The sequence below is a fragment of the Cavia porcellus genome, unplaced genomic scaffold, assembly GCF_034190915.1.
Source record: "Cavia porcellus strain 051 isolate PalLab524CR breed Dunkin Hartley unplaced genomic scaffold, mCavPor4.1 scaffold_31, whole genome shotgun sequence".
In the NCBI taxonomy this organism is placed as follows: domain Eukaryota; kingdom Metazoa; phylum Chordata; class Mammalia; order Rodentia; family Caviidae; genus Cavia; species Cavia porcellus.
The window spans coordinates 26,512,491-26,524,913 of record NW_026947514.1 but is presented as its reverse complement, the minus strand read 5'-3'; the positions used below and the strand labels follow the sequence as shown (position 1 = coordinate 26,524,913).

The following is a 12,423-nucleotide window of genomic DNA, read 5'->3' as shown; positions in this document are numbered from 1 at the left end:
AGGGGCCACACTCCCAGCTCATCTTTCGTCTTCGTGGTAATAACCATCTAAGAGGCATGAGATGATATCTCAGTGTGGTTCTAATTCACATTTCCCTGATAATTAGTGATGTTGAGAATGTTTTCTTTATCTTTTGGGCGTTTGTGTGTTCTTTTGAGAAATCTCTAAGGTCTTTTGGTTGTTTTTAAATAGGATTGATTCTTACTGTTGAATTATTTGTAACATAATGTTGAGGTCCTTATGTATTTTAGATATTACCTCCTTATCAGTTTGAAAATATTCTTTCTGATGCTGTAGGTCATCTCTGTTGTTTCCTTTGCTATGCAGAAGCTTTTTAGTTTGTTGTAATTTCAGTGATTTCCATTTGAAGTCATTCCCAAAAGAAGTCATTGCCCAGAACAAGGTTATGAATATTTTCCCCCTGTGTTTTTCTCTAATAATTGTCACTCTTTGAGGTCCTACAATTAAGTCTTTTTTTAACTTCAGGAAAAAATTTTAAAAATTGTATATTTAAATCTTTAATCCATTTTGAATTGAGTTTTGTTGTTTGTTTTTTAGGATTGGGAGGGGGGTACCGGGAAGCAAACTCATGACCTTATGGTTGCCAGGACAGTGGCTTATGCTGCTGAACTAAATTCCTGGCCCATTATTTTTTAGTTTTTGAGGCAAAGTCTGACTCACGATCCCCCTGTCTCAGTCTTCCAAGTGCTAGGATTATAGGTACATACATACCTGGCCCTTAAGTTGATTGCTTTTTTGTATATGTGAGAGATTAGGGTCTCATTTCATTCTTCTGTATATTGGTATCAGTTCATATAGCACCACTTACTGAAGTGACCGTCCATCCATTCCTCACTGTGTATTTGGGCCCCTTAGTTGAAACTTAGTTCGCTACAAACACGTGGATTATTTCAGAGGTATTTTGTCCCACTAATCTGTGTCTTGTTATGAAAAAGACAAAAAAATATAAAAAAAAGTTGTGTATTTTGAAGTCAAATAGTGTGATGTCTCAGTTCATACCATTTGCTCTAGATGGCTTTGGCAATTAAGGATCTTTTGTACATACCGATTTTATAGTGTGTTTTCTGTTTCTTAAAAATTGTTATTGATATTTTGATATAGATTTTATTGAACATATAGGTTGCCTTGAGTAGTATGTACATTTTAATCATGTTCTTCTAATGATCTTTCCATTTATTTGTGTTTTCTATTTTTTTTAATCAAAGTTACAGAGTTTTCAATTTAGAGATCTTTTACCTTCCTTGTGAAATATATTCCTGGGTTTTTTTTTGGTATTTATTTTAATTGGAATTGTTTTCTTGATTTCTTTTTTTTTAGCTAATTCATTATAGTTTATCAAATATTACTGATTTTTGTATGTAGATTTTATATACAGCAACTTTACTAAATTTTTTTTTTTTTTTTTTGGCGGTACTCGGGGTCGAACTCACGACCTTACACTTGCCAGGCAGGCGCTTAATGCTGCTGAGCTAAATCCCCAGCCCTAAATTTGTTTATATCTAACAGTTTTTAATGTAGTCTGTAGGGATTTCTATATTGAGGAGCACATCATTTGCAAACAAGGGCAGTTTAACCTCTTCCTTTACAATTTTGATGCCTTTATTTCTTTATCTCACCTGATTACTGTGATTAGGTACAACTTCCTGTAACTTGTTCAACAGAAGTTGCAAAAATGGGCATCCCTGTGTTGAAGAAAAAGCTTTCAGCTTCCAGTGTGACTTTAGATGTTTGTTGGTTTGTTTTTAGATGTTTAGATTTTCTCTTTATTCATAATTCAGTCTTGGTAAGTTATATGTGTCTAGGAATTTACTTCTTCTAGATTATCCAGTTTATTGTCAGGTGTTGTTCCTAGTTGTCTTTTATGATCTTTTGAATTTCTTTATTATTAGTTGTAATGTCGCTTTTTTCATCTCTAATTTTGTATATTATACTCTTCTCTTTTTTCTTCATTTCTGTAGCTAAAGGTTCATTGACTTTTTTTCCAAAAAAAACGATTCTTCATTTCATTTATCTTGTATATTGGTTTAAATATCTGTTTCATTTATTTCTGCTTTAATCTGTATTATTTTCTTTCTTCTACTAATTCTGAGTCATTTGTTGTTTTTCTAGCTCCTAGAGGTGTAAATAAAGTTTTTTGAAAGCATCTTTTTCTGTTGTATGTATTTGCAGCATATGTCTTTTCCTCATTTTACCTTTTCCTGTGTGTATTGTAGTTGTGGTAGGTTTTTCATACCATATGGTCCAGATTTTTAATGGGAATATATAGTGCATTTACATTTAATGTAATTCTTCTTGCAACAAGATTTCTATGCCATATTACTATTTGTTTTCTATTTGTTACATTTTTGTTCTTTTAAAAAAAATTTTCCCACTGTCTTTGAAGTAATTTCTCTTGTGTGTATGTGGGTTTTGTTTTGTTTTGTTTTACTTTTTTTAGGGATACTGCTCTAGGTTGACAGTATACACTTTTTATTTATCATAATGTCATTTTCTTTTTCTTTCTTTGAGACAGGGTCTTGCTATGTAGTTCAGGCTGGCCTTGAACTCACTATGTAGCCCAGGGTGGCCTCGAACTCACGGTGATCCTCCTGCCCTCAGCCTCCCAAGTTCTGGGATAACAGGTGTGTGCCACCACATCCAACAAGACTTTATTTTCATGTTTGAATTTTTTTTGACTAGTTATGACTTCTAGGTTGGCACTTTTTTCCAGGTTCTTTAAAAGTATCCTCCCTGTCATCTTCCGGTTTGTACCTTTCTTAGAAGAATCTATAGCAATTCTTAATCCTTGTTCTTTTATGCATAATGTATTTTTTTTCCTGCTCTGATTATCTATTTAGGACTGATTTTCAAGTTTGATCACGATGTGCCGTGGTTATTTTCATATTTCTTCTTTTTGAGATTCATTGAGCTTCTTGGATTTATATACAATTACCATCAAATTTGGAGAATTTGGGGCCATTATTTTGTCAAACTTCTTTCCTAGTTTTTTCTTTTCTTCTTTTGGGGTTCTGTTTGCACCTTAAGTTGGGTTTTTTTTTTTTTTTTTACCACAAGTCAAGTTGTTTTCATATTTCTTGACTCTCCCCCCCCCATTCATTTTGAATAATTTTGTTTTTATATGTCTTAAAATCAATCATTATTTTGTCTGCAATGCCTAATCCTCTTTTAATTATAGTGAAATTTTCTTTTAAGATATTTTAGTTCTCATCAGTAGAATTTTCAGCTGTTTATTTTTGCTTCCATTGTTCATTTTTGATTATTGTCTTTTTTTTTAGATTTCATACATATAGTATTTATAGTTGCTTTTGTCTATGGGTCACATTTTTCCTATTTCCTCACATGTACATTAATTTTTTAATTGACTACTAGACATTGTAAATGTTACATATTGAGAATTTGGATTTTATTGCTTTTATAAAACCCTGCTAATTTTCAAAGCATTGTTGTGGTTTATTTAAAGTTATTTGTAGGTCTAGGATAGTTCCACCACTAGAGATTCTTGTGGGATGTCTATTAAATGACCTCATGTTCAAGAAGATTTCTCCATTCTGGCTATTGAGTCTCAGTTTGCTGTCCTGAACTCTAGAAATTATTTTGCCTGCACTTTGCTCTTAATCATTGTTTATTCTGACAGTTGCTCTTTGCTCGGCTAGACTTTTACTCAGTACCTGGGAGAATGGTATTTGCCCCGAGACCCCAGGGGCTCCTTGTGATGGTTTCTTTATTGCCTCTTACGTAGTTTCCGTCTCACTTATGCATTGCCCTGGAAATTCCGTTTCTTAGAACTTTGATTTCTTTCTTTGTCTTTGTTTTGTTTTGCTTTTTGAGACAGGGTCTTACTATGTAGGCCTGGCTGGCTTTGAACTCACTGTGTAGTCCAGGCCAACCTGGAATTCATGGGCATACCTCTTGCCTCAACCTCCAACTACTGGGCTTAGAGGCATGCACCACCACGACTGACAGTACTGTGATTTCTGTCATCTCAGCTCACATATTGTTGTGCTCTACTTGAACTCCCCCTTTCCTGCATAGTCTGGAAATTACAGAAAGGCCAAGCAGCAGTAGGAGCATGCCTCATATATTTTCTTCATCAGGGGTCGCAGTTCACGCTGCCAATTGTTTAATGTCTGAAAACAGTTGTAAGACTTGCACCCTTTCTTTACATTTATACCAAGAGGGTAGGTCTTGTAACAGTTATCCTTTCATGTGTAGAAGCAGAATTTTCTTGTTTAGTTTTAATTGCTTTTGACCTTTTTTTTTTTGAACAAATGGCATGTTCTACCTACTCTTGCTTTTTTCATTAAGTATTATGTTACTAAGATTCATGTTGTTACGTGCACTTACAACTCATTCTTCCTCAGTGCTTTACTGTACTTTGCTATGTGTTTATACTGATGTTAGTTTTTCATTCTCCTGCTGATAGGCATCTGCCTTCTTTCTGGTCTTTGCTCTTAAGCACAACTGTGCTATAAAATATTTTGCTAAGTGTCTCCTGGGTGTGTTCTAGTGGTGAATTGCATCATGCAGCTTTCCTAGAAGAGGCAGGTCAGTCTTGGAGGCAGTATGTGACAGCATCTTCAGGTGTGGAGTGAAGACAGGTAGTTCAGGCAAGGAGTCCTGTCCATACCCGTGGAGAGTCCTATTGCAGAAAGTTGTGTTCAGCGATTGGGCTTGAGCTGCTGCTTGGTGTGGGGAGAAGGATCTGTCAGAAGCAGAGATCTGTGGAAGGTTTGGTGTGAGGGGACTCTAAGGAAAGTTCTTGGCAGGACCAGTGTTGGACAGCTGTGTGGAAAACGTGTGCATGAACTGTTGGTACAGATGATCCAACTTCTGAAAGCAAGTGCTTCCTGCAGTGGACACCAGGGAGCCACTGAAAGCTCTCAAATTGTGGAATAATATGACTGCAACAGCCACCTCGGTACATTTTCATGCCATTTATGCATCTGTGCCAAGGTTTTCGTGACCTCTTCTGTATGTGTAATTTCTTTGGGGGGTTTCTTTTTCTTTTTCAGTTTTATGTTCTCCATTTGCTGTATCACCTTCTTCTAACCCAAGAAATACTGCCCCTTTTTTCTTCTTCTTATGTTCTAAATTAAATTATTTTTCCTTATTCTCATTTTATTCCATTTCTGCTTCTTTCACTTTTAAAATTTTGATTTGAGCAACTATCTCCTCATTTGCCAATATAGAAATAGTATATCTCTAAAACAATAAATAAAAATACAGAAAGAAATGGGGTGTTTCTTTAGGAATGCTGTATAAATAACCTTTTATTGTTGTACTTTGTCCATAGTTTATTTCTGCTTTTTCCTCCTTAACTAAGCTTAAGTGGTAACTGGTTTCTTTCTTTGTCTCTCAGGTCCTACCTTGAGCACAAGACCTCCATGAACTATATGCTAGCAACACGCCTCTTCCAGGACAGGTGGGAATTTGCTGAATTTATAAATTTAGGGTTCAATCATAAGATTAGGAGAAAGTATACAAAAGAAGGAAAGAAATTTTATAAAGTCTTCATGTAAAAATCTGTGATAGAAGGGACCTTGCTGAATTATCATACCTTATAATATAATACCTTCACAATACAATACCTTATTTTACACAATTTATCACATCCCAGTCATTGCTAATCTTTTCTTTTTTCCAGTACTGAGGATTGACTCATGTATTATTTTCAAAAACCAAAAATTGAATCATAAAGTTCTTTGAGCCATCTTAACACAGGCCCTGAACTTTATTCTTCTTCCAAGAAAATTCATGTACAGGGCCTTTTTACCTTAGACACATTTTTATCAGACATGATTATTTGTTTTTCTCAATAAAAAAGATCAGAATTATCAGATCAGAAAAAGATAAGAGGAGATAATTCACAAAATAAATAAACAATGCCAACGGATAATATTAATACTAAGGAAAACTGGGGAAAGAAACAAGCACTGCTTACAGTCAGGGACAACTTCGTCCCATGTATTTTTGTGGGACTCATACTGCCTGAAGTCCATTTCAGCAGTTGATTATAAAACTCACTCTAGTAGGTGAAATCCATATACTTTCGAGAATATGTTTTACTTTTTTTTTGAAGGCCTGTTACAATGGTTACCCAGATTTCAGCCATTTCTTACAATTTCATGATTTATCTTCAGGACACAGATGGCATTTATACTGTGTGTTATTCTGGTAAATAGCATTGATTAATTATATGTGTAGCTTTTGGTAACATAGAAGACTTTCAGATCTTCGTAGATAGTTTCGAATTCTTGTTCTCATTCTCCCTTCTGTCTCACAAAAACTTTGACAAAATGTCTTAGTTATTTTTCTCTTATTGCTGAGACAAAATACTCGACACCCAAAGTTAAAGGGGGAAGGGTTTATTTAGCCCACAGTTTGTAGAGATTTCAGTCCATAATTAGCGAGCTCCAAGGCAGAGTAGATTGGCGGAGCGGCATTGCAGAAGAGAACCAGTTCATGGCAAGCAGAAGAAGACAGCAAAAGGAAACAAGTGAGGGAAAAGACAAACCCCTTATATTGGATCCTGGCCATCTGGACAAGGGTGATGCCAAACCAGTCAGTGCACTGATTTAATAAGCACACACCTTTAATCTGGCATCCCACACTCTAGAGTCAGCCACCTCTGAGAAGCCTCACCTCTGATGACTGCATGAGGCTTTGGGGGGACATCTAGACACAAAGCATAACACAAGGGTTACCTTTCAAAGTTAAATACTTATCAGGACGTGTTCTGGTTTGTCATTTCTTAATATTTTGGTTTTGGAGGAGAGCGAGTCCTTTTAGTGTGAAGATTTAAGCCTTTATACTGTGGGGAACTTCCTTTATTCCCTACTTCTTCTTTTGTGGAATTTTTTAGATATATTTCATCTGTAACCTCCACACTTTTTTACTTTTTCATCCTCTAGGGGCTGGGGATTTAGCTCAGCAGCATAAGCGCCTGCCTTGCAAGTGTGTGGTCATGAGTTCGATCCCTGGTACCGATAAAAAAGAAAAAGACTTTTTCATCCTCTGTCTCCTTTTTTTTAATCTCAACTTTATGTTCTTGGAGACTTTCTTTTTTTACTTCTTTAGTTGTAAGGATTGAACCCATGGCCTTGCATGTGCCCTACCTTAAGCCATATCCCAATTCTTGGAGGTTTCTTCAGCTTTGCCTCTAAATCAGTCTTACAGTTATGAGAATTCAATTTTTTTTAACTCAGAGAATTTTTTAATATTCAAAAATTATTTTTACTTTCTGGTTAGTTTTTATATTTTATGTCTTCAGATTTCTGTCTTAGATTGTTTATACTTCCTTTCAGCCATCTGCACTGTATTATTCCTTTGTATTCATCCTGCTTGTTCATCTTGTTCTTTCTAGTTTTTACTACCACGAGTCTACAAATATTTGGTGATCTTTGATTATCCAGTCATATTTAAAAGTAATGGGACTTTCGCTTAAAATAGATGGCATGGGCTGACCAGAGTGTGCAGGTCTGTTTTTGAGCTGACACTGACTCTGCCTGAGGCTGGATCTTTCCACACTGGGCTTCCCGTGACGGGGAGGGAGGGCGTAGTAAGCAAGCTGGGGACCACCATGCTAGCACAATTAGGAAGCACTCCTTGAGGAGCAGAGCAACAATAAAAAATTTGACATATTATAATATATATGTTTTTTGTGGATGTCAAATAGTAAGGCCTAATAACTACCACAATTTCAGGAATGAGTACTGATATTATTTTAAAATACTTGTGACAATTCTAAGTAAAATGAAAAAAAGAGATACGTTTCTATGGTTAATGAAGGGACACTGATCCACTACTGTGGTTTCCTACATGTATATTTGTGGAGATACTAAATTCTAGTTCGAGGATATAATTGTTTTTTCCTGTGTTTTTTCTTTAGGTCTGTTATAAAGTATTATAAACTCCAGTTTATAAAGTATTACAAACAATTTTGGTTAAGAAAACATAAATTCTCCCCTTGTAGCAATGAAATTCCCTCCGTGATCTATCTTGCCTACCATTTTACCCTAATACCTCCTTTCCCATAACAACCCATAGACACCTAGTCAATGTTGACTTGTTCTTTCAATCTCCTAATTCTTACAAACTCCTTCCCTTTCTCTTAGAATGACCTTCAGTCCAGCCCTAATTTCCTCTAGCTATGTTCTGTTCCTCTAGCCTAGATTAGGAGGTTGTATCCAACCCTTCTTTTATCCTTCAGTCTGTTTAGATTCTTGATTATATTATACTTTCCTGTTCACTAACTTTATGTGTTGGCACCTAGGAGTGAAACTTTGTTATGTTCATTTTTGTCAGTATCAAGAACTTAGCCACATGGTCAGCGCACACACACAAATACACATTGAGAAAATGAAATTGTATTTGGTCCAGCCTACAACATGGTAAGCACACGCAAAAGAATTTGCACTGAAAACAGGAAATTGTTCCAAGACCTAATATCTTCTGCTCAGTCCCTTTTCTTAATCTGAATTGATGTTTTCTCTTGCAAATCCAATTGTGTTAGGTTAATTTTGTCTGCCACCTCTTCTATCCCCAACTCCTCCCCTACCTACCCACCCTGCACTTACAAATAGTATCTTACATGGTGTTTTGCACTGTGGCGGTAGTTTTTTTGTTGTTGTTCTTGTTTGGTTTTTGTTTTGTCTTTTTTTTTCAGACAGGGTTTCACTATGTAGTTCATAGCTGGCCTTTGTAGCCCAGGCTGTCCTCAAACTAGCAGCAATCCTCCTGCTGAACCATGCCGGCTTCACATTACCAACTCCTGAGGATCTTTAAATCATAATTTATGTCCTGCCTTTATTCCTGGAGGAAAGGAAAGTGTGGTAGTCCTTACTGCCTGGTGATTGTAATGTGAAGCTGTGGTTGCACATTACTGGAGAAAACTGTTATCTGGATGAAGGAAAAAGTTCAAGTCATCGTGAGATTTTGTGACAATATCAAGACATTAGGGATAGAAGATACAGGAAAGGAAAGACAGAACATCTTGGTAAAGACATATTTTCTGTAAATACAACCTGTCCTGCATTTGTCTCTTTAAAATGATCAGAAGTTAATGTGCTGTGTTAACGTGACACTTGTACAATGGTAACATGTGGTTCCACAAGTCCTTATGGGGTGCCCTAACTGTTCAGGATCTTGGCTGTGATGCTAGACACATGGACCAACAAAGAGTAAAATTGGGCTGAGCCAAACATATGCATACACAGATGAGTACCTGTAAAACGCGATCCCTTCCCCAAGTGTTAAGTGAAAAGAAATTGCCTGAGGAGCGAATGTTTTTAAAAACAAAAGCAAGCATTTAAACATGCATGGCACTCAATCCCTGTGGTTAGAGCCCAACACTAATGTAGCAACAGTCAAGAGACCTTCCCTTTCTTTGAGGAGGGTTTTTTTTTTTTCCTTTCTTCCTTTTTCTTTTTAGTTATGGAAAATCTGTTTCTGGTCAATATCCACTTGGAAACTATGAGAATCAAGCTTGGTTTCCTTTCCTAAAATAGTTCAATGAAAGGAGAAGAGCTCTGCTGTCTGTGGCCTAAACCCTGGGCTCAACTGTAAACCCTGTAAGCCCTGACCGTGCTTAGTTACTGCGTTACTTTAGCCTTCTCGTTTATATAAACCGGCTAATTAACAACCTTCTTCACATGATCGTTGTGAGCAATAAGGATGATTTGCTTTGGAATTAGACAAATGCAAGTCATTGTTACCATTTTTTCCCTAGAATATCTTGCTGTTTCCTTTTTGTTTTTCGCGGATCCTTCAGCTCACTGTGGCCTGCCCTTCCCCGAGGATATTCTCATTTGCCTTTGCTGACCACATTTCATGGTGACTTTCTATAATAAAAATTTCAGGATTGCTTGTGTGTGTGAACTCCAGAGTTAAATATCCAAAAAGCATTCTCTAACCTAGTTGTCCTTTCTACTTCTGTAGGGGAAACACAAGAAGAAGCTTATTGGCAGGAAGAACACGGTAACTGATTTCTAAAAGTTGTGAAATTCTTTCCATGTGCATAATATGTGACCATGCACAGGCCAAGCATACTGCTTTCTATAACTATTTTCAGTTCGGCTCTGCATGAATACTAACATAAAATGTTGTCTGTTGAAAAAGTATTCTGTGGCCATTTCTTGCCAACTATGAAATTTATTGTAACAACATGAATACCATTTTAACTGATCATAATAGTGATCTTTTTTGGCTGTGTGAGACCAGACAATTAATGAGATTTCAAGACTGTTGCTACATTACGCTCAAATAAGTTTATGTTTTAACATAGCTGAGATATATAACTGCATGCCTTATGGGATGAGCTGAAACTGCTTGCAGTCTGCCACAGGACTGAAAATGTGCAAAATATTTAGGGCTTTTTGTTTGAGCAAAGACAAGAAAGATCTTACAGGAGAGGCTGAGATGACTGTCTCACAAACACTCCAGCTACAACAAAAACTCTTAAATCACAGCACATCTGCAGGTTACAGAGAATCTGAGATATTACCTATGTCCCCTTTATGCTGGACATCTTTTAAAAAATGACATCAGTAAGAAAGAAACCGCTTATATCTAGTTTTTGTTTTGCATTTAAGAGTCAATTAAAATAAACTTTTATTTCAATTCTTCTAAAGAAAGGAAGCATTACAATTGTCTTTTAATTAAGGAAAAACAAGTCAAGTTTCTGGCTTGTTGCTGATGAAAGTTATACTTTGTTTATAAATTTTCTCTAGTTTTAGTAAAGGAACATACTTAGACTATACTGCTGTCAACGTGGGAATTGGGGAGAACAGAGAAAAAAATCATAAAACAGTAAGAATATTTAAGCATCATTTCTGTCCTTTTTCACCTTTTTAGAACTCATTTTGTATTACCATCAGGGGGCTTTTTAGTGGGGCAGAGGTATAAACAGATGAAAGCTGGCACATGATACCATACACCAGCATATGAAACAAATTTAACTATATGTAAAAGGATTGTAATAATACCTCGCATGTGTGTCCTGTGGCCACAATGGAATTAGACATCAGTAACAATAGAAACAAATAGAATAGAAAAGTATTTGTTATCCCTGTGTATCTGAAGATGAAAAAATTCATTTCTAAATGTGAATCAAGGAAGAAAGGACAAGGGAAATGATAAACTATTTTGACCTTGATAATAAAAATAAAACATCAAAATGTCTGGGATGCAGCTGGGTGAGTGCTTTGAGGGAAATGTGTATCTTTCAATGCTTATATTTTAAAAGTAAGTGCTAAAATAATTGACTTACTATGTCTATTAAAAACTTAGGAAAAGCAGAATAACCCAAAGTCAGTAGAAGAGAGGAAATAATAAAGAGCACAAATCAAGTAAAAGCCAAATCATAAAAACCTATCAAACTCCAAAATTTATTAATAAGCTATCAGACATGATAAGTATCCTCAGTTAAATCTAATTGAGGAAAAAGAGGAGCACAAGTACAGTACCAAGTTCAGATAGAGAAGGGAAGAGATTACTATAGATCCAACAAATACAAAATGCATAATGAGTGGAGGAGTACTGTGTACTATTGACAGCCCTTCTGTTCCTCTGATGGTGAGGTGGAATTACTAAATTCCTTGTGTGTATGAGAGCAAACACTTACCCAAACCGACAAAAGCTGAAAAAGAAATTTCGAAGCACACTCTTACCTATTCAGAAAATTGAATTGGATTTCAAAAAACTTTCTACCAAAAAACCTCTAGACTTGTTGGTTTTACTGTAAGTTCCATCAAACATACAAGGAGGAATAATACCAGTCTTACATAAACTCCTTCAAAAATACAGGAATGGACCCTTTCCAGCTCTTTTTTGTGATGTAGCATGACTATGATTAAAAAATCTGACCAAGACATTTTAAAAAGGAGAAAATTACAAGCTGATGTCTTTCATGAGGATAGACACACAATTTCTGTTAAGAATATTAATAAGCTTAGCTAGATACAGTGTGTTCTTGTAGGCTGAGTTTGAGTTTGAACCCTGCCTGAAAAATATAGTAAATTAGCAAGATTTTATGTGAATGAATGAATGAATCAATCATTCAATCAATGAACCAGTCAATCCACCAGTATATGAAAATTATAACACATATGACTGAGATTTTTCCTAACAAAGTTGGTTTAATGTTATTTTGGGGGGATGACACTGTTGGGAACTGAAACTAGGGCTCTCTTGAGCCATATTCCTAGCCTTGGTTTAAAATTTGAAAAAGTCAATTTATATGATTATGAAAAAAAACATAAATAATTCTCCCTGGAAAAAATTAAGGCTGATACAATTCAAAAGATTATGAGAAATACTCCAGAAACAGTGTGATAAAAGTCTTACATGAAAACTCTATCACTGTTCCAGGGATGGCGGAAGACACGTGTAATCTCAGCTGTCTTT

General features: G+C 35.8%; 1 protein-coding gene across 10 annotated transcripts in view; it reads left to right on the top strand.

The window, feature by feature from the left end:
- The window catches only part of Ttll5 (tubulin tyrosine ligase like 5), a 273,386-nt gene that overhangs the window by 99,308 nt on the left and 161,655 nt on the right, over positions 1-12,423 (top strand). For 9 of the 10 annotated variants that reach the window (XR_010044946.1, XM_063241307.1, XM_013155221.3 and 6 more), the window contains exons 18-19: positions 5,381-5,443; positions 9,958-9,996. Coding sequence is in view for 9 of the 10 variants with exons in the window: in XM_063241307.1 (XP_063097377.1) it covers positions 5,381-5,443; positions 9,958-9,996 (102 nt within the window). In the remaining variant the exon portion in view is untranslated. The remainder of the gene's footprint in view (positions 1-5,380; positions 5,444-9,957; positions 9,997-12,423) is intronic. The other variant, XM_003472437.5, reaches the window with a different exon arrangement.